This window comes from Vulpes vulpes, chromosome 15 (genome assembly GCF_048418805.1).
Source record: "Vulpes vulpes isolate BD-2025 chromosome 15, VulVul3, whole genome shotgun sequence".
Classification (NCBI taxonomy): Eukaryota; Metazoa; Chordata; class Mammalia; order Carnivora; family Canidae; genus Vulpes; species Vulpes vulpes.
The window spans coordinates 24,755,969-24,778,053 of record NC_132794.1 but is presented as its reverse complement, the minus strand read 5'-3'; the positions used below and the strand labels follow the sequence as shown (position 1 = coordinate 24,778,053).

The window sequence follows — 22,085 nt, the reverse complement described above, 5'->3', positions numbered from 1 at the left end:
TAAGCCCGTTACATTTACTCCTTCATTTAATAATTACTTTGGCTTCTGAATTTAACTTTATTTAATTTAACTTCATTTAATAATTACTTTGGCTTCTGAACTTAACATAGATCTTTAACTCTATGAATGAATAAATTTTGGGTCAAAGAGATTTAGTTATTTGCCCGAGAACACACATTTTGGATCTATAGAGTGTAGATTTGAACTCATACAGTCTCCAGTGCTTACATTCTTACTATTTTATACTCTGTTAAATGTAGTTTTAATATAATTCCAAGGATGGGCTTAACTAGCCCCAAATATGGTTTAATTGCACTTTAGACATTTCTCCACTATTTAAACAGTCTTCAAATCTTGAAGGAAATGTCATCTTTACCCCTACTTTGATCACCATTAGGAGAAACAAATTATCAAGGACAATGCATCACTATTGTAGTAATCAGTTTTAAGAAGAAAACATACTTAGGTCATTTATATGATTAATTAAATCATACTTTCATCTTGAAGTACTGTGTTTAGGGTAATATTTGGATTATTTGGGTTTTACAAATCATTTCTGTACTACTGGTGAATTTAATTAATATAGTGTGATTATTACGTAAATGACACTACTATTATGGCAAAAGTTTGTTGTGTCCTGCTTATAAATTCTTCTGTAAATTTGACCTAGCTTTATTAAGCAGTAGATTTAACAATTAAATTATTTTTATTTGCTATTGATGAAATTCCAAATATTGAAAGAAGTAATTTAGAATTCACGTTCTTTCCATTTTCAGAGGAAGTAATTTAAGATTTTTCTAAAGCTTTCAGCTGACATTTTAAGTAAGGAATAGACTGTTTTTCATTTTACTTATGAACAATGCGAATAGCCATTTATAAATGCTTCTTTTTAATTTTTTTAAAAGATTTTATTTACTTATTCATAGAGACAGAGAGAGAGAGAGAGAGAGAGAGAGAGAGGCAGAGACACAGGCAGAGAGAGAAGCAGGCTCCATGCAGGGAGCCCGACGTGGGACTCGATCCAGCGTCTCCAGGATCACGCCCTGGGCTGCAGGCGGCGCTAAACCGCTGCGCCACTGGGGCTGCCCTGCTTCTTTTTAAATTTGATGTGATATTAGAAATAATACACCCCCAAATAGTTTAATTCTTTACTTGACAAGTGAGCTACCATTTTTAATACAAAATCTTGTCTTTGGCACACAAGTAACATATTGTCTAGAGCATGAAAACTTAACTTACATGTGGTTGAGCGCCAAAATAGAAATTATTTAAAGAGAACAGGATGTTCTTCTTTCTCTGAATAATGTCAAATAAATGTGTTTAGAACAATAATCTCTTCATATCCCACCTCATCTCTGGGATGTCTCCACAAATAAACAACACTGTGCATCTTTATGGGACCATTTCTATCATATGGTTGGAAAGAACTTGTTTGACACTGCCTTATAACCTTCTTTAATCAGGTGTTGTCTTGATTTCCCTGGTTTTCTAGTGAATCATCAGAATGATTATAACTATCATATAGTGGGTTGGATTGGAAAACCATAATCCCATCCAGTTGTTAAGAGAAATGGACTAACTAAAATGTCATTTATCAAAGAGTATTCCATAGAATATTTATTCTATATGTTCTATGGAGGAAAATGATTAGTTACTTAAGATGATTTTTTTTTCTTTTTTTTTGAGATTTATATTCCTTTTTAACTTATTTGAAACCATGACAAGTTCTGTACTTAAAAAATAAAAAAAAAAGTTGTGATGAGTTTATTTCAGTATTACTTTTATTTATTTAAGTACCAATTATTTTCCTTTGGAATATGGGGGAGGAACATCAGGTACTACTCCTGTGTGAAAAAGGCTTTAGATAAACATCAAGATTTATCAACCTTCAGCAGCTTGATTATTTGGATCATCACAATGATTGAATTAGTGAATTGAATTAAGAGCTTGAAGATCAAATACATGGTAACTGATTTAGTGTTATTCAAGATATGACAAAAAAGAATGTGTATAGAGGGTGTCCCCAGCTCTTAATATGCTATGACCAAATCACATCAGAGGAGATTTTCACACAGATGCTGGCATAATGAGAAAGGAACTCCTCTGTGGCCAGAATGCAAGTGATGGGGAATATTATATCTTGTAATATACAGATAGGTATAAACGTGTGCTGTTCACCTTGGCAACACTTCATCTGTGCCAATCATAGGGGGAAAAATTTGCTGCAGAGCCCAATGGTGGCCCCATTTATTAGATAGTATTATCAATAGGACAGAACACCTTTTTATAGGTGAAGAGTGAGAGAGAAACTTCTTGGACAAGTTATCAGTTGGGAAGAATTTGCTTCATATCCAGTGAAAATGATAGTTAAACTACAGACTACTGAAGGTGGTAGGAGTTACTGTATCAGAGAAAGATGTTATGACTTAATAATAGGGAATAGAAGATGATATATTACCGTATAATCCACTGGCAAACAACACTTGATTTAGAAGGCTTTGGGTAATGAGCAGCCTGGAAGGACCCAGAAGATCCAGTCAACAAAAATTTTCCATCACAAGCTGTGGCTGTGAAAAACATGGGAATTGATGTTAGACAAAAAACAATCTCAGAAAGTTTTCTCAAATGAAATGGGATTTGAATTGGCTAATGAACACCGAACATTCGTAACTGGATCTGTATGAGGCCATTGTACAAAACTGAAATGATCAAATGGGAGTAGATCATCTCTCATGTTTAAAGTCTACTCTTATTTTCAAATACTTGTACATAACCCTTCATAGATTCCTTTAGAAAGACATTGTATTTCTAATACTCATACCTAAGCTGCATTCTTAGTATATTTTTCATATTTTTAAGGAAATAAATGAATGTATTTGAATTATAAACTTCCAATTCAGACAAATGGCCTCTATTTTTTGTCTTATTTCCCCTATTAAATACAGTAAAGGTGAATTTCAAATATGTGCATTACATGCTATGTCCTCCTGAAAATGATCAGAACATGGCGAGGCAAATGATATGTGTGGTGCCAGTGGCCTATAGTGAATTCCATCCATCCAAACTATTCCACCATCTTTTAAGCTTCTTGCTTCTTTTGTAGGAATTTGCTAGCTTAGTATTTTCTTTCAATATTCCTGAATATGTCTTTTTGCTTTTCTTGATTACTCAGTTTACTCTTTTAATTCTTGTAGCATATTTACTTCATATATTTCTCTTTAATGTCATGTATTATTAGTTGTCTTTAACGTATATCTGAATCATTTCCAAATAGTTTAAAATCTTACCGAGGGTATTAACCTGGAGCCATGCCTCACTAGTTTTTGTGTCCCCATTACAGTTACTATGTATATTATGTGTTTAAAAAAACACTTTATTTTTCACAATCTTTGATTTTTCTTAGATTTTCTATATACTTAGCACTTGATTCTCTTGACACCATATTCTAAGATAACTACTCCTAGAATGTGTCCTTTTCCTCTTGGTAGGTCGTTCATTCCTTGTAGACCAGAAGCACTGATTGAGGGTAGGGAGATTAAAGAAATTTTTAACATTACATTACTGCTTTTGAAATCTGAGAGGTAGAATAAGCTAATCTTAAATGGATGGATGGAAAATTTCATGTAACATCATACAACATTCTGTCAAGTTATAAAATACAAGCAATTATATGACATCAACTATTTTATGTGGACAAAAGAAAAAGTTGAAAAGTAAATATATAGAAATCTTTGTAAAATTCTTTTGGTGTTGGTTGGCATTTTCCTATTTTCGGTATTTTTAAAAAAGCATAAGAAATCACTTTGTGATTGTGAGACTGTAAAATTGTGAACTCTAAGATTCAAGTCTATTTAAAAATAGTGACTTAGGAATTTATTATGACTGAATAGTGTGATTCTCAGCAGAAGACAAAAAACAAAACAACAAATAAATAACAACAAAAACTGAAAACAGAAAAGAAAATCCAAGCCAAAGGATTAATCACTGAAATATCTACCACAGATCTGGGAAAGGAAGTGGAAAGTATCATGGCTTGTTGAGAGAACTGAATCTCCTTGTGTATAATACTTCCTTGAGCAAACAAGGACAGTTAAGGAGAATTTGTATGATTTGAAGATAAGCAGTAAAATGTGTGATTTTTTAAATGCAGAATTAAGTAATTTTCTAGTTATAAAAAGAAATAATGTTAATCAATGTTATAAAAGTAAGAATACTGTTTATATTTTAGGTGATATATGGAGTCTTTTAATCTGTGGAAAGGACATATGGACTTCAAGATTATAGACAGTGCAAGAAAGTCCATGCTCTTGTAAATAGTTTACATCTAATGAGGTGGACCAATCAATCCTGCCAGTTATATTTTAACATAACTGGTAGCATTGATAGAATGTTCACTATGTGCAGGCTACTGTTCTGAAGTTATTATGGATGTATTAATGTAATCCCCACAACCATCTTATAAAGGTATAAGTGAGGAAAGTGAGGCACAGAGGGGTTAAGTAACTAGCAAACATTCTTCCAGCTTATTAGTGACAATTCAGAGCCAGGCCATCTTACTGCTGAGCATTCAGGGCTCTACTGCCTGATACTTCAATATATACATATTGTGATGTTATCATCCACTCTGAAATGAAAAGCTCATGTAGGGGGTAGGGGAGAATGTGTGTATAGAATTGTAAATAAAAGAAAAAACCAGGAAATTAAAAAAAAGATTTTATTCATTTATTTGAGATGAGGGGAAGGGGAGGGATAGAGGGAGAGGGAGAAACAGACCCCCTGCTGAGCAGGGAGCTGACTCAGGGCTAGATCCCAGGACCCTGAGATCATGACCTGAGCCAAAGGCAGGCACTTAACCTACTGAGCCACCCAGATGCCCCAAGAAACAGGAAATTATAAAAAATTCAGTCATTTTTGTTGTTCTTAAAATTAGAATAGATCACATTTGCAATAGCATTCTACAACAAATAGGAGAAAGCTAAAGGGATAGAACTAAAGGGAACAAACCAAGACTGGTTTAAGAATTTATAAAGCCAATTTGCAAATCTGATAACTTTCAGTAATTCTTCACTTCTTCACACCCATTCACTATATCTTTTGGGGGAAGTATCAACAGGTCTGTGTTTTCCAAAAACTTGAGTTATGCCCCTGATGCAGGATTGTTGTAGGTTTTCCCAGTCCCTTGTGGGCACATCACTAGGCTGCACTTCCATAAATGGGGCCAGGTGTCTGATCCTGGCCATTAAACTATTATGGAGGTAACTGTGTTTATTTCCAGATGTGATTTCTAAAAAGACCTTCTATGACATTCTTCCCTTGTCTGTTCAGTGGGTTGCAAAGGATGCAAAGCACTAGGGACAGTGAAGGAGGTGGCATCCTGAATGCCTACACAGAGTGTGGCCCTTTGCCCTCTTCCTTGGACCATGACATGATAAGTAAACTGTTATTGTCTTAAATTGCTAAGATTGTTAACCATAGTATTTAGCCTATCCTAAAAAGTATGATCAATTTTTTCAGTTGTCTATGAAGTTGCTGAGTTTTAGTGGGAACGAATAATCTGCATGTCAAGTTCTGCTCTAAAGGGCCATTGGGGAATTCTTGCATGTGAGGATAAAAAGATTTTTAAGAAGAATATTCCTGAAGGCATTTAAAATAAAATTACAATAGTATTGAACTACTTACAATAGCATAGCTCAGAATGCCAAAATTATTATTTCAAGATACAGCCCCTTGTTCTAGGGGCTTTCTCATACATTCTTTCATTTAATATCAGGATGTTTTTGGAGAACCTAGTTTTGCACAAGACAATGAAGCAAGATAGCCTTTCAGAAAGACCTAACCTAGGCATGGATAAGTAGGATTACTGAGTGTTCAAGATTATAACTTTTTAGATTACATAGTGTTTTACAGTCCAGCATGAGAAAAAATCCTGAATGGGAGATAAATGGGCCTGTCAAATAATATCAGGCATTTACTGAGCTCTCTGAAATGTTGCCTGTATTGGGAGAGGATTCCTTAAAGTGACGCTCTTAGAACCTACTGGGAGCTCCCTCTGCTGGCTGAATATTTACTAGTTGTATGTTTGCTTAGGTTCTTAAATTCTCAAGGATACATAAAACAAACATTATCTATGCCCATCCACCAAGGTCTATTGTGCACATAGAGGCATGCAAACAATCTAAAGAGATAGTTGACAACTTCCAAATAGGTCTGAACATTGGTCTAAAGGCTGTGAGTCAGCATCTTTCCTTCTCATAGGTCAGCTAAAGTGAACTTTCCTGCTGATGCCATTCTAATCAGAAGAGAAAAACAATTTAAAGAAGTGTTCGTTCAGCTATCGTCAGCTATAAGTTGCATAAAACCTAAATAACTAAAGGCTAAAAAAGGAAGCTATGTGAGGAAGTCAACATTAATGGGACTCTATTAATAACACACTAGAATTAGAGCTCACAGCTGGAGAAGAAAGAGAGAGAGAGAGAGAGCACAAGGGTCAATTTCATATAGAAAAAATACTTTTAAATTAATATTTTTGTGAATTTAGATTAATGGATACAAGTTTTCATGTAGAAATTATGCTACCAGAAGTTCAAATTCAAGTTGAAGGGAAGTGTACTGGGCTTTTGGGCTCACCATCACTAATGGTGAATGATGAATAAAACAAATTATAGGCCTGAATCCTAGCTGGATAAAGACAGATTACTTGATGGAGTTGTCCACATTTATTCACAAGGCTTTAAATTTATTTTCATCCTTGCGCAGGGGCCATGCTAATCTTCTCTGTATGGTTCCAATTTTAGTATATGTGCTGCCGAAGCAAGCACTAAATTTATTTTCAAAGATAAATACAATGCTAATTTTAAAATACAAATAATGAAGAGAACCAAGAAAAATGAAAGATGAGGATCTAGAGACTCAAGAAATTTCGTGACATGGATGATTAGTTGAAAGTAAGTTCTTTTTTTTTTAAGATTTATGTATTTATTTATTCTTGATAGAGAGAGAGAGAGAGAGAGAGAGAGAGAGGCAGAGACACAGGCAGAGGGAGAAGCAGGCTCCATGCAGGGAGCCCAATGCGGGACTCGATCCCAGGACCCCAGCATCGCGCCCTGGGCCAAAGGCAGGCGCTAAACCGCTGAGCTACCTAGGGATCCCCGAGACTAAGTTTCAATTAACACAAACCTCCATGATATTGAAAACTAAAAATGCAATTTGATTGTGTCTTTAAAGCAAATTTAAAGAATGAATTCAGTTCTAATACTGAGGCTTATGCCATTAGTCCATGCTCACTCAGAAAAAGAATTCATGGCCTTATGACTTATTTTAGGACAAACTACTACATTTAACATGATACTTCTATGGTTATTTTTGGAAATGCACTGATATGACTTTACCTTGAACATTATTAACTTCATGACAGTAAAGACCAAATAATAGGTATGGTACATTTTCTGATTGTTCAATTCACCTTACATACCCTCCTCCTCCTTCAAGTTTATTGATAATCATTATATAAGCTGAAAGCCATGTGTCTAGCTTTGGCATACATTTTTCTTCTTGAAATATTAAGCAACATCACCCTTATTACCTCATGATGGCACACTTGTATCATGTTCTCCCTGAAAAGGTTTTGGAAACTGCCTGAAAACCATAGCTAAAAAGAATGTTGCTTTCTTCTTCTTTGAGTAACTTAGTTATATAAAATAGATTAAAAAATATTCTGTAGCCTGCACTTTCTTCCAATATGCTCTGAGTGCACTTCAAAGTATGTAGTTAAACTTTGAAGGTTTGAATTTTATCAAAGAACATTTGAATTGGGATTGCTTAGTAGAAGCCTCTTTAGTCAAGTTGCCTTTTTTTGAGCTGGTCCTGGAAAACAGGCCGACTGCCTGTCTTTTAAAGTACCAAGTGGTTAGGTAACTTACTAAGCTTTGGTTGTTATTGGAGCATTCATCTTCAATTAATATCAAGCAAGAAGAACAAAGTGCAGCAAAAATAGAAGAGCAAAGTGTAGCAAATTGTGACTATAACCTTTATTCATTTCAGGAACTGACTGTGCTGCTGTCAGTTTTAAGATTGATCATAAACCACGCCAAAAATTTGTTCAACTCATGCTTAATGTTTAATTCTTTAAGAACAAATTATTCTTTAAGAATAACAAATTATAAGTTAGCTATTCAAATAGTTATTCACCTTGTTTATCAATCTATATTTATAGTTATGTGATAATCTTTCATATATATGTTACCCAACTATAAAATAAAGTAAGTCAAAGAGTAAAGACATTTAAATCACTTAAAGTCATGTTTGGCTAGAGTACTACTTAAGTGTGAAATAATAATAACAATAATTAATAATAATATTAACACTTAAACAGATGCCAAAATTTACAAATAAAGAATGGATTATTTTATTCATAAGACAAGATTTTATTTATAACTGGTTTCTATTATTCATAGAACTGCAACTCAAATATACCTTTTTGCCTATTTGTTGCCTCTATGTCAAAAGGCAAATAAATGCAACAATCAAAATTAAAGAGTGGCAATTACAGAGTGAGGGGTCACTGAAATGGCAAAAAAAGATTGATATTATTTATATTATAGTATAATGAAACATGAAAGAGCATTGAAATTCATAATAGTTTGGAATAGTTTAAAAAGGCATGAAAAACAATAACATTCTCTTACCTCACTTATAATGGACATTAATGACAGCATTCTTTCCATAGCCATCAAATAGAATTCCACTTAATTAATTAATGCTTAATATTGTATAATATAGTTCAGGAAAACATTAATATACTTAATTTTTAGGTTCTGTATTACATTATAATCATGAGTATTGAGATATCTCATTCTCCAGTAGTTTCTGGTATCTGAGGTGTGTGTGTGTGTGTGTGTGTGTGTGTGTGTGTGTACACAGTGAGGGAGGGGATGAAAGGCAGTGGGGAGAGAGAATGTGGGGGGCATTACTTACCACAAGTGTTGTTGTCTTCATCAGAACCATCTGGACAGTTTAATTCTCCATCACAAAATAAATCAATTGCTATACACGTTAGAGCATCAGCACAAGGACTTGAATCAGGCGGACATTCTATAGAGACATTTCCTTTAGAAAAATAAAAGACAGAATTTATAAGTTTCTTGCATAGTAAGTTTAATTTCCAACCATATGTACAATGTTTGGATATTTATGATGTATTGTCATTTAGGCCTTTTCTTACAAAAGTATATTTCAATTTCCAATGTAAAACTTTATTTCATTTAATTAATTAGTCACTTGTAAAAGTTTATAATTTTAAATTTTGAAAAGAAGATATATATTGCTCAGAGATGTTAAATATGAATGTTTACTTTGTTCATTTTAACCTTGATAAATCAATACTACAGTTTGGATATTTGGCTTCTAATGTTTACACATTGTAGGACTATTTACATGTGTTATGTGGGGCAATTTATTGGAATGTTTCTCACATCATCTGCAGTATCTAGTAACCACTTCTTTTATTTATAAGCTTATTACTGGAAATATGGGGGCTGAAGTCAAAGTTTGCTTTCTGTAGAGCAAAATTTGTCAGCAAAAGTCATTTTATAGTAGAATAAATCACTTAAAATTTCCAGTCCTTGGCTACATTGAGCAGTGGACAAACCCAATCGCTATTTCCATTCAATATTTCTTTGCTTCTTGGTCAGAAATTCTTAGTGGGAAAGATGCAAACATTCCCCTGGAGACTTCTATGCCATACTTGGACCAGAATCTGATTAATTTGCTCTTTTTAGCCTGTCTTGTCCTTCACCTGCTGCTCTTCTTCTATATGCCTACATATAGTGATGCACCAAGAAACACATTTTACTTCTAGAAATTAACTTGGAAAATTTAAGTGTGGGTTTTTTAAAAGTGGCATATTCTGCACTGCACTGCCATCTGCTGGAGCTTAAAAATATATTTGATTCTGAAATTTCTCCTTATGTTCCATGAAATTAATTGGGAAAATAAAAGTGCTTGTGTCAGTTAATCTACTAAGGTAATACCTAATTAGGAACATCTATGGACAGGGTTTCTGGGCATATAGTCAACTAAGTTAGATTTTTATAATTGGTTCTAATTAAAATGGATATAAACCATTGGGAAAATCATAGATCACCTAATATCTAAAAAAGGACATGATAAAGTTCAGAGCCATTTCTAAAGGACAGGCCACACCATTTAAGATAATTGAAAAAGTGGTAAAACTGGTACTGAATAAACCCAAAAGCATATTACAGCTGTTGATATATATGAAATATTTATCAAAAGTCCTTAATCATTGAATCTCTAATCATTGAAGGCATAGTGTTGATAGTATTCCATAAATGCTTGCTGAATAAATAACAAAAAAACCCATTATTCTATAAAATCTATGTCTAGTTTTCACAGCAGTTAATAGAATTCTAAATATTCAACAGTTAAAAGATTTGGAGATATAGCAAGGAATATGTATAATTTTGCCCATCCTAATGCTTCTCATGAAAACTGCACTTCATGATGCTTCACATGTCTATCTGTTGCCCTACTGAACTCTACAGATTGAACCTCAAAACCACACTAGAATAATGTACCAATTGGGATCTTTTGATCTTATTAATGATTATTTATTCACTCCACAATTGTTTATTGTCTATTTATTTGTGTCAAACATTTTTAAGGAATGGAGATAAAAGGATGAATAAGACAAAGGCCTCTATTCTCATGAAGCCTGGAGTTTAGTGAAAGACTGGTTCATTACCATTTTTTTTAAGAGGTATAAAAAAGTGCTATGAGAACACCAAGGACTGGACAATTAGTTTTCTTTTGAGTCAAAAATTGAAAACATCTTCATATAAACTAGATTTTGAAGGATGCTTAGAAGTGTACCAGGAAGAGAGAAAGGGATGTATGGAACTCATATATAGTGATGTGACCAGAGCACATTCATATACAGAAAGCAGATGAGTATAGCTTATCTGGATGGTAGGATGTTTGTAAAGGCAATGGCAGGAAGTGAGTTTGGTGTCAAGTGTAGGAGAATTTTTTATTTTTGTAAAATGTTAGAAATATTTTTTTCTGTAGGCAATGGCATTAAAAGTTTTATATATATGTGTGGTATGATCAGCCCATGTTTTGTGAAGGCAACTTTGGGACCAAGTGGAGAATCATGTAGAATAAGGAGAAAAGCTAAGAAGCTATTTTTACGATTAAAGTGGAAGTGAATAAGGATTGAACTCTCACTAGTTTTTACTAGTGGATAAGGGTTGGAATTTCAAGTGCTAGAGGAGATGGGGCATGGACTCAATTGCTATTTTACCAATATAATAGATAAATTTTAGTGACTAGATGTGCCCCTGACCAAGAGGATGTAAAGGGGGATTCATGATACCCATGCTTTTGGAGTGGGCAGTGGAATTTATTCATGGTAATTACTCATGATAGTAGGTATAAGAGGAACCCCTAGTGGAATTAGAAAATGACACTAACTTGAAGTATTTTGATTTATTTATTTATTTATTTAGTTTTAGTTGTAAGTATTTTGATTTAAAGTTGGAAATACTAGGTACTACAGTTTGGGTTGTACTTTATTCTTTCAGAGTATTTCATAAACACTCGTCAGCTACCTTAGTCCATGAAGAAAGAGAAGTTCACCATATTGAAACCGGTATGGAAAATATAAATGTAATTGTTACTTTAGGAGAGTACATCTGGAGATATTTTCAGACTGCCTTTTTACCTTGTCTCCTGTCTTCCTTTCATCTCCTTACATACAAACATCTGATGACAATTTCCAACAAAATCATTCATTGAAACATTACCTGTTACAGAAATTAGCCAGCTGCCAATTTTTAAAAAGGACCTTCCATTCTTAAAATTAGAGTTCTTCAACTGTGTGTTATTCTATTTGCCATTTAACTCCCTAATTCTTGCTCTGGTATTTCTCCTTCTCTTAGAAGACTGTACTGTACTTCTCAATAGGGAATTTCTAGGAAAAGAGTTAAGTAATTGTATTTAAAGAAATGTGCAGAGAGAGCAGAATAATTGGTTTGGTTTATCAGAAGCTGAACAAATTGCCTGAATATTAATTAATGTTATCTTGAGCGGGGGAAAAGGGTGTGTATGTATTTTTATATCTATACGGTATTTTATCTTTGGGTTATTAATTCTTTGGCATTTTGTGAAAACCTACCAGGAAATTACTATTATTTGAGATTCTGCAAATAGAAGGTTTTAATTATCCATTCATATTTATATCATGAAATATTCAGCATCAACTCAATGTGATTGCTCCAGAATGATCCAAAGTCACAACAATTTTTGGTGAATTTGTGGTAAAGAATTTCTGGTGCATACTTAGTGCTGGCTCTGTGCTAGGCTTCAAAGAGGATAAAAAGACAGAAATCATTTTTTTTCCCCTTCCAAATCAGTTACAAAGAGTGTTACTTACAAATAATAATTTGCAAATCGTGTTTTGGAAATCTCACATTTTATTTTTTCGATTATTCACACAGAAATAATAATACTTGGTGGACCAAGCTTTGTGAGACAAATTAAGTCCCACATCCTTATAGCATACTTAGCAGTGAAAGTAGAGTTTGAATCTATGAATGCCTGCCTTTATAGACTAAGTTTATTTCTCTACACTCTATTGGAAACATAAATATCATCCTACAGAAATTCTTATCAACTTTGATCTAATTAATTTCAACTTTTTAGCAAGACTATGGTTGGTCAGTCCAAATGAAATTACAGTGGAAGGATACTCAAACAGTTCTGATATCATGTGCATAAGGATGTTTTAAATTAGAGGAGTGTGTTTAGCAATGTATATGCTGTTCTTTCAAAAAGAACTTTCTTAGAAAAAGAAAAATAAAATTATAATACATTTGGTGTTCAATAAAGTCCCTGTGTTTCAGTCCTTGGGCAATTCAACTGAAGAGCATAATTCCACCTTGGCTTCTCTTGACCCAATTTCATGTTCTTCACTAAATCAGCCAATTCCTTTTCTTCAATCCCCAAGTCCCTCCACATAGTAGTATTGGAGCAAGATTGCATTTTGTATGAAATTGAGAAAGCCCATAATAGTGAAACTTTTGTTTTTCTGCAATCATTGCCTACATAGGAAACAACAAAAGACTAGAACAAGCTATATTCTAGAAATCCTTCAAGCATTTGAACAATTGCCCAAAACAGCCCCTCTTGGCACTCTGTAGCAGCCAAGAAATCAATCAGTGTAATTCAACTCAAGTCCCCATCTCCCTCCTCTCCTATTCCAAATGGGTTAATAAAACTTTACAGTAATTGGCAACAAAGGCAGTTGAACAATAGAACATAATCCTCATGGACTTTGTACCTGCTATCATACAAAGATTCTCTTTGGCAGAATTTATAACAGTACTAATGCCAGGTATATGATGCATGCATTTGTTGATTTTTCTCAAACTTTGTCTTCCAGGCATATAAAGATGAGAATAAACTTAACACCCCTGAAAGGCATATTCATAATAAATTACTGCTTGGGAACTGTGGTTTTAATCGCCTTGTTCCCCTCTATAAATCTATAGTATCTTGCTGTAGGGGGGGGGGGGGGAATGGGAAAGATGACTGGGGACTCATGGATCCAATAAAAGAGGAAATATGAGATGTTTCCACTTCCTTTCCTTATTATAATTCTTTGAGGATTGATTAAGGTAATTCAATATAGTGTCCAATAAAAGGAAAGCTTCAAAAACGGAGGAGTTTTTTTTTTTTTTTTTAGTCAAATAGATGATCAGGTTTAAGTGAACATCATCAAGTACACTTGTCTTGTTTAACCTTAGTTTCATTTTTGAAATATTCCTAAAATAAAAAAAAAAGTGCACCCAACTGTGCTTTTTTTCCTGTCTAAGGCAGAAGGGAAAAGAAAGAAGGAGTCTAACTCTGTGGCAGTCACAAATTGAGACGGTGCAGTGGTCTCTGTATTATTTCTCTTTTAATTTTATGATCACCCTCTAAGGTATATATTTTAATCTAACGTTAAAAAAGACTGGGTAGCTTGCCAAACACCACATATAGAGTAATTGGTGGAATTAGTTAATGATGGATTTGACTATGCTTTTTTTGATGATAGAGACTTGTATGTTGTTTTGAGTCTTCAATTTACATACCAAATACCTAAAGTGTAAAAGATAGAGCTAAATGTATACGTATCCCATCCCTGTAGCTTACATGTAAGAAAGGAGATTTTTGCTTCACTTCCCCTGAGAGCAAAGTATGGATAAAGTACCCCTCTCACACTCTTTGTCACCCATTCTCCATCTCCTTTGGCCAGAGGAAACTGGCATAATAAAGTTTGGTCACTTCTTACATTTTTGACAAGTTTGTCCTCAGAAAAGTAAGAGAGAAATATTTACTTTTTAAGTCCAAGACTTTCTTGCTTTGACACCGATTTTTCCTCCTCTAAGTCATTGTACGTATTTCTCATAGGACATTTTATACACTGAAGGTGTCTTCGATCCTGTGGTTTATATGAATCACTCAATGAAGCAATAGATAAATAGAAAACAGGCAATAATTTGGATATATGTTGCTGACTTTCAAAGCTTTAGAAAGATATTTCTCAAAATACATTAAAATCACTTTTTTCAGCTTATTTTTAGACTGAAGGAATTAGCCATTATCAATTATAGAAGCATTTTTTTTTTGAAAGTGTGTTGAAAGGTGGCTTTAAATGCTGTAAATAATTTACCATCTTGGAGAGGAGACTGTGAGATAAAGAACAGTTTTATTTATTAGTATGCTGGATTGCTGTATGGGTTAGCACCTAAACATAAGCCTGGGCAGCCTTTTCCTACCATAAACAATCTCTGCAGATTTGGAAGTGTATTGGATTGATTTATAAAGAATTTTGATGAATGATTTATGTATCACTTTCTTTTTCAAACATCATGCCAACAATTTTATTCAAGAATTATCAAGTCTTACTCAAAAGGGCATTTATGGTTTTACAAATGTTCTCTCCTTGTATGTATATAATATTTGATATGGATTCTAATAATATAAAAATGGCAGTATTATTTTAGGACTTGAAGATCTATATAATATTGCCTTTATGGAGTTTTTCTGAAGAGATGAAGGACACATCCAGGCCATTCAACATGAAGATTAAGTTATGACCAGAAAAGGCAATTTAGTTGGCAAGCAGATAGACAAAAGCACAGTAGACAATTACCTGGAATCCAGAGAAACTGGCACATCAAAGATACATACTGGGAGTTAGCACAAAGAAGCCAATTAATGAAAACTTGTTGAATGAATGAATTCAAGGCTATTTCAGTGCTGGTTTGGCAGCACATATTGGATTGAGAAAGCAAGCATTTCTACCTTGTATGCAGACAGAATAATTAGAGAAAAAAACCCAACCCCCATATCTGATGAAAACTACATCTCTTCTGGCAAACATTTTGATTCTATTGGTGGCATTCTTAGCAACAGATAATAACCAGGGTTCTAGCCAGAGGACTGGAGTGAGGTTAGCTAATCCAGGCATTAGCCTTGAATACATTGCTCACTTTTGGCGCAATGTTAGGCTAAAGCTGCAAACTTTTTTTTTTTTTTTTTTTTATTTACTTATGATAGTCACAGAGAGAGAGAGAGAGGCAGAGACACAGGCAGAGGGAGAAGAAGCAGGCTCCATGCACCGGGAGCCCGACGTGGGATTAGATCCTCGGTCTCCAGGATCGCGCCCTGGGCCAAAGGCAGGCGCTAAACCGCTGCGCCACCCAGGGACCCCCTAAAGCTGCAAACTTTTATGCTTCAATTTTCTTATCCATAAAATAGGAGTAAAATTAACTGCTGTGTTAGCATAGAATTCTCAAGAGCCTAAAATAAAAAATAAGTGAAAACTTTTTGAAAAGATATAAATAAAATTGTTAAAACTGACCTGGAGTTGTCAGAGGAGTGCTGGTTGTTAGCTTTTCTGTAAAAATAAATGACATTAAGATAATTATTACCTTTTTAAACTGATTCTTAGGACTTTATTGTATATTTTCTCTGCTTAATATTTAACCTGAGAGTTTTTATTTTAAAAAATATTTATTTACTTATTTGGGAGAGAAAGAGAGCATGAGTGAAGGGAGGAACAGAGGGAGAGGTAGAAGCAAATTCCTGCGGAGGAGGAAGTCTGATGTGAAGGTCCATCCCAGGACCCCAGGATCATGATCTAAGCCAAAGGCAGACACTTAACTGACTAAGCCACACAGGTGACTAAGCCCCTAACTTGTGAATTATGATTATCCATCGACTGAAGAATATGTCATTTGTATCTGCCTCTAAGAATAAACCTTTTATGTTTTCTTAAATTTTTAGAATTGTAGAGCAGAGGTTTTTAGATTTTAAGTCATTTACTTTCTAAGAAGATGATGTTATTCAATGATCAATAACTAAACATGAAGTTTCATTAATTTCTTAATGGCTGTAAACTTAAATGTTTTAGGTTAACCCAATGTTATTTGAAATAGAAGTTTGGGATAGATATGCTTAGATCATGGGCTTTGGAATCCAAAGGAATTACTTTTAATTCTTGAGTTTGACACTTAATAGCTGTGTGACTCTGGGCACATTGCTTATTATTTTTTTCTTTTTAAGTGGAAAAAAATATTACTACTCTACAGGATCATTCTGAGAATTAAATGGGGGCAAAACTGGTAAAGTATAGTACCTGGCCCAGGCAGATATTTTAATAAAATGTAGATCTTTCAAATATTATAAAAATGGTCACAATAATAGATAATACCAAAAGTACTATCTTTATAATTTTATAAGAATTTATAATTTAAAAATAATTTATACGTAAATTTGAAATTTGGCATGACTGAAATATTCAGAAAAAATATTATTTGCGATTTATGAGAAGATTTTCAAAGGAATAAAGAGATGTGCTCCATGTTTCTGGTAGTTGGCAGAGTCAGGATTGATGTTTAGGGTTCCTGACTTCAATTTAAATTATTTTTCTGCAATATAATAATTTTACATTTTGAGATAGGTTAGGTTAATTTTAGAATTTTTGATAATTTCCCAAAGCAACTTTTGATGATGATGTGATCTTGGTGAGACAAAGTGAAATTCTAAATTTTATGAGCAGTAATAGCTAAGCATAGTTAGAAAGATGGGATAAGGAAATGCAGGAATAGAGCAAAGTTAACATTAAGCCTTGGATTCTTCTTTCTTAAGAATGAGTTCTGAAAGTCATCATTTGATTATCTTTAAAACTTTTTTTTCTTTATTCCCATTGATCTTACAAATGTTATGGGTTCATCTCCAAGGCTACAGCATAAGAGCCACATTTTAGGATGCTATACACACTCACGCTTACACACATACACATGCTCACCATACATGTATGTGAACACACACCATACATGTATGTGAACATATATAGAGTTTAAAATATGAAAGAAAATTGAAATTGGAAATGCATGTCCTTGGCATGTGTAACGAGGCACTATAAAATCTACAAGATTATAAATTGTTCTTTTTTTTTTTTTTTAAGATTCTACTTATTTATTCATGAGAGACACACAGAGAGAGGCAGAGACACAGGCAGAGGGAGAAGCAGGCTCCATGCAGGGAGCCCAATGTGGGACTCGATCCCAGGACTCCAGGATCACGCCCTGGGCCAAAGGCAGACGCTCAACCGCTGAGTCACTCAGGCATCCCTAAATTAAATTATTCTTAAACAAATGTAAACTTCTTACATTTTAATATGAAGAATAATATCGCAGATAGGGCTTTGGAAAAAAAAAAAACCCTTTTTCCCTAATGTCATGCAGTTTGATGATCACCAACTTATACTTTTTGAAAATGCCATAAGTACTGACCTGAAGTCGTTGGAGGACTAACTGTAGAGAAATTCTCCAAAGATGCTGGAATAAAGTAGATTGAAGTTTGAGATTATGACCCAAATATATTACAAAACAGTGAGTGCAGTTTGAATATCATTCAAAGGGCATCTGATCTTTTAGAATTCCCATTTTTATCCTAGCTCATGTTGGATGTTTCTATTATTTTTTGATTGCAATACATTTGATGAATTTCCAGAATCTTTATGTTCTCTCTGTAAAATTTACCTGTACGAAAAGTTTGCTTTGTTTTACACACTTAAGAAAGATATCTATTCATCATAGTTACATAGGATAATTTATATTTAAGACAACTAATATTACATTGCATACTAGATTATTTCAAACTTAGAATGAATGGTTTTGCACTGAAATATATAGAAGATGTTAAAATAAACTTGTACATAATAATATCTACTGAGAATCAAGTCCTTTTTAAATATAAAGTGCTTTTCACATAAAGGTAAAAACCAGTTGTTTTCTTTACCCTTTAGAATGTTTAATAGATTTAAAAATATGACAACTATGTAAAGTATAAAGGAAACCAAAGCATACCTTATGAGAAACCCTCATCTAGTCAATTTGTTTTTATTTAAAACTGTATTTATGATAAGTATGTGAAGAGGTATATTCTCTTCTAACTAGGTTGTTTATTTCAGTATTTCTTTCTGCATTGCCTTGTTCCTACAAGATCTATAGCAGCTTCATAAATAAAATATGTTAGATTATTGATGAAGAAGGTAACAAAATAAAGTTTATAAAATTTTTTCATCAAGAGTTTAATATTTTAATTTTTTATTATATTTTATTTGGCTGTGAACTCTATAAAAACCAAGGTATTTATGAAAATTTCAACCAATTTTAAATCTAATAAATTAAAACATTCACATGAGACAAGTAAATATTAAACTTAAATATCTAAAATTAACCTTGGTGTCATGATAAATGTATCCTAACATAGTTCAATACATTAATGTAAGTTCAAGGTGTAGAGCATATTTTTGAGTTGTTGATGTTGTGATATAGTTTATCACATCTATGATACTTATCTTAACTCAAGGACATGCTTTTATTGAATAAATAAATATTTTTTAAAACCATCCCCAAATAGCCCAACTGTAGGGAGTCATGAAAATAAGATTTAGCCTGTCTGTTAATTCATTTGCCATAATAAACCTCCAGAAACTGATGCATATTCAACTAAAGACAGTAAGAAACCAATTTCCTAGAAGAAAATGACTATTGAGAAAGAATCAATGCTGTTCAAAGATAAAACCATTGTAAACAGGCTAGTATAATGGATAAGAGCACAGATATTAGGGTCAGACCACCTGAGTCAGAATCTTCAATCTAACTCTAAATAACTGTGATTTAAGGCTATTTATCAAAATTATCTGTGCTTTACTCTTCTCATCTGTAAAATGGGGAGAAGTAAAAGACACTCCCCAAAGTAGTAAGACACAAAGTAGTAACTTTAATGTAAGGATTAAATGTGTCGATAAATAAAGCACCTGTTCTAACTCACACTAGTAGTTTTTAAGCTCATCTGGATCAGACAAAATTCTAAAATGGTCTCTGCTCCAACAGCTGTGCCAGAGGGAACAAAGCCATCAGTAGAGGAGGCTCTTAAGAGCGTTACTTACCTTCCCCTAGGATACAACAGGAGACTCAATGGAAAAGAAAACTGTGCTTGATGAGCCAATACTGTAAGGAAAAGTGACTACAGGTCTGCAACTTCAGTAAAAGTAAAAACCAAAACAAAAAACTTCTGCATGTTTTTATACATTTGATTTAGAGACAAACCTATACTGACCTCATTCTGTAGCAAAACTGCCTACACTGGTGTTAGTCTATTTAAAGTTTGCCTTTATTCCACTTGATGTGGATATTTATATATTGACTAGCTTTCTAATGTCCAACAGTTTTTAGATTCTGAAACACACTTGGCTCTAAGATTTATAGATAAGGAATGATGGACTTGGATGGACCTGGCAATCAGTAGTATTGTTTTCAACCAAAATGAAGACATAATGTAAATGTTTGTTGAATTGAATTGGAGGACAACTAGAATGGAAAATTTAGAATAACCTAGCCATTGATAGATATTTATTATCTTGCTATTATTTTTGATGCCATATCTCTTTTCTCTTTGATTTATTCTTATTTTAAAATCACTTATTTTAAAAATGAGGTTTTATTTTTTTATTACCAAATAAGTGGGATGAATCAAACTCATTGATCTCTTTATTTCCTCCTCCTCCTTCTTTTAAGTTCTTAGAGTGGGCTTGATACTTGATTTTGTAATTGAATAATGTCTATGACTCTATCAGAAAGTAATGACTGCTACTTATTTCTGAAAAATCAGGGTGAGCTTGACTAAAGCCAAAAATGTGTTGAGACTCATAAACATTTGTGTATGCCAGGATTTTCAGAACCTTTTTGATATTTTACGAACTTTTTCTCACTGATATTTTCCTTCAAATATGGTTTCTCTGTATTTTGAATTTCTCATGTAAATGTGCTACCTCAGGCAATAAGACATGTTCCTAAAGTCAAGGATGATCCTACTGCTTCCCTGGTATATAGCTAGAATTTTAATTTCATAGTTTAATGATTCAAAGAAATCAAATAATGTTCACAGATACCTGTGATATCAATGCTGTTCAAATCAATATGGAAAGTGACCAGTTGGCTGGATTTATTTGCTTCGATGCCTTGAATCAGTTCTTCTTTTACATTTTCATCTGACACCCACCGGGCAAAGAAAAGGTCAAATATAACTATAACGCTGCCATTTCTGCAAAGCAAAAGATGATATAAGAAGAAAAAGTCAGCCTTTATCAAATGATTTGTGCTTAATTCATGTAATATGTCTTTGAAATTCTCTATACTTATCACCTTATTACACCTGTGTAGTAAAATTTGATAGGTTATGTCAAATATTATCTTTATTTTACAGATGGAAGCAAAGGGAATTGAAAGACCAAATGTTGGGGACACCTGGATGGCTCAGTGGCTGAGCAACTGCCTTCGGCTCAGGTCGTGATTCCAGGGTCCTGAGATGGAGTCTGGTATTAGGTCCCCCCCCTCACCCCGGGGAGCCTGCTTCTCCCTCTGCCTATGTCTGTCTCTTTCTCTGTGTTTCTCATGAATAAATAAATAAATAAATAAAAATCTTTGAAAGACTGAATGTTTCTCCAAGAACACAGACATATCCAGAATTGGAATCTGAGTTTTCTGCATTGGCACCCAAATCCTCAGGCCATGCTATTCCCCAGGGTTACCTGTGTCAAATTAAACACAATTACATGGTATCATGATATTTATTATTAATTTACTGTTTTAAGGAAAGAAAAGTGTGGATCTGTAATTTCACACAGATGGTCTCTACTAGGGTGAAGTCTAAGAGAGTTTCACTGACTTCAGGGAAGCTTTCTATAGCATTTATAAAGGTCTGATAGCAAGCTCATAGCAATGAATCTATATCTACTTTTTTTCTTAATATAAAATATCAAAATATGCCCTGATTTCAAGGGATAGAAAGAAGACACATATATTTGGGATTTCTCATGGTCAAGAGTTGGTGGGATCATTTTGCCTACATTATTTCTGGCCATAACATTAGAATTCAATTATTTGGCCCATATCATATACCTGTTTATTTTCCCCCTTTTCTGAAACATAGAGTTAAAGTCTTCTTCACTGATGATTTGTTTACTGTTTAAAGAAACATAAAAATGACTAATTTTTTGGTCCAAAAGCGATACTTGAAAGACTTTGCTCTCCTGTCTATACCTCTGCTTGGCTTATGGTATTCTTTTAGGTTAAAACCACTTCGGAGACAAACTCTAGCCCTGACCTTCATCGTGTGTGTCTCAGAAAGCTGGGGGTACTCAGATGGTACTTGGATCCTAAAGTCAAAGACTAGGAGGATCAAATTGTACATTGTATGTTTGCTGGTTCTGAAATGTGGGTAGTTACACTCATATCCCTGTGGTGTCTATAAGTTAATGAGATTCTTCAAGAATTCCTTCAGTTCTAAAAGCATTCTTTACTTATCTGTCCATACCATGATCTTGGTAGAGCTTAAAATATTTTCTTTCCCTATACATAGGATCAGAATGTTCCATAAAGATTATAGTAGATCAACATCTCCTCGAGGAATGATAGTCCTCCTGAATGTCTGTGCCACTATTCAGGCTC

The 22,085-nt window shown here is 33.7% G+C and overlaps 1 protein-coding gene and 1 non-coding gene across 3 annotated transcripts in view; both read right to left on the bottom strand.

The window, feature by feature from the left end:
- TMPRSS15 (transmembrane serine protease 15) overlaps positions 1 to 22,085 on the bottom strand; it is a 117,307-nt gene that overhangs the window by 86,038 nt on the left and 9,184 nt on the right. Inside the window, exons 4-8 of one of the 2 annotated variants that reach the window (XM_072740206.1) lie at positions 20,528 to 20,679; positions 17,862 to 17,906; positions 15,926 to 15,961; positions 8,974 to 9,105; positions 2,459 to 2,567 (exon numbers count right to left, since the gene is read on the bottom strand). In XM_072740206.1, the coding sequence (XP_072596307.1) occupies positions 2,459 to 2,567; positions 8,974 to 9,105; positions 15,926 to 15,961; positions 17,862 to 17,906; positions 20,528 to 20,679 (474 nt within the window). The remainder of the gene's footprint in view (positions 1 to 2,458; positions 2,568 to 8,973; positions 9,106 to 15,925; positions 15,962 to 17,861; positions 17,907 to 20,527; positions 20,680 to 22,085) is intronic. The other variant, XM_025995698.2, reaches the window with a different exon arrangement.
- On the bottom strand, positions 6,712 to 6,818 carry LOC112917739 (U6 spliceosomal RNA). The gene has a single exon (XR_003234521.1). It is a non-coding gene; the product is annotated as a U6 spliceosomal RNA (small nuclear RNA).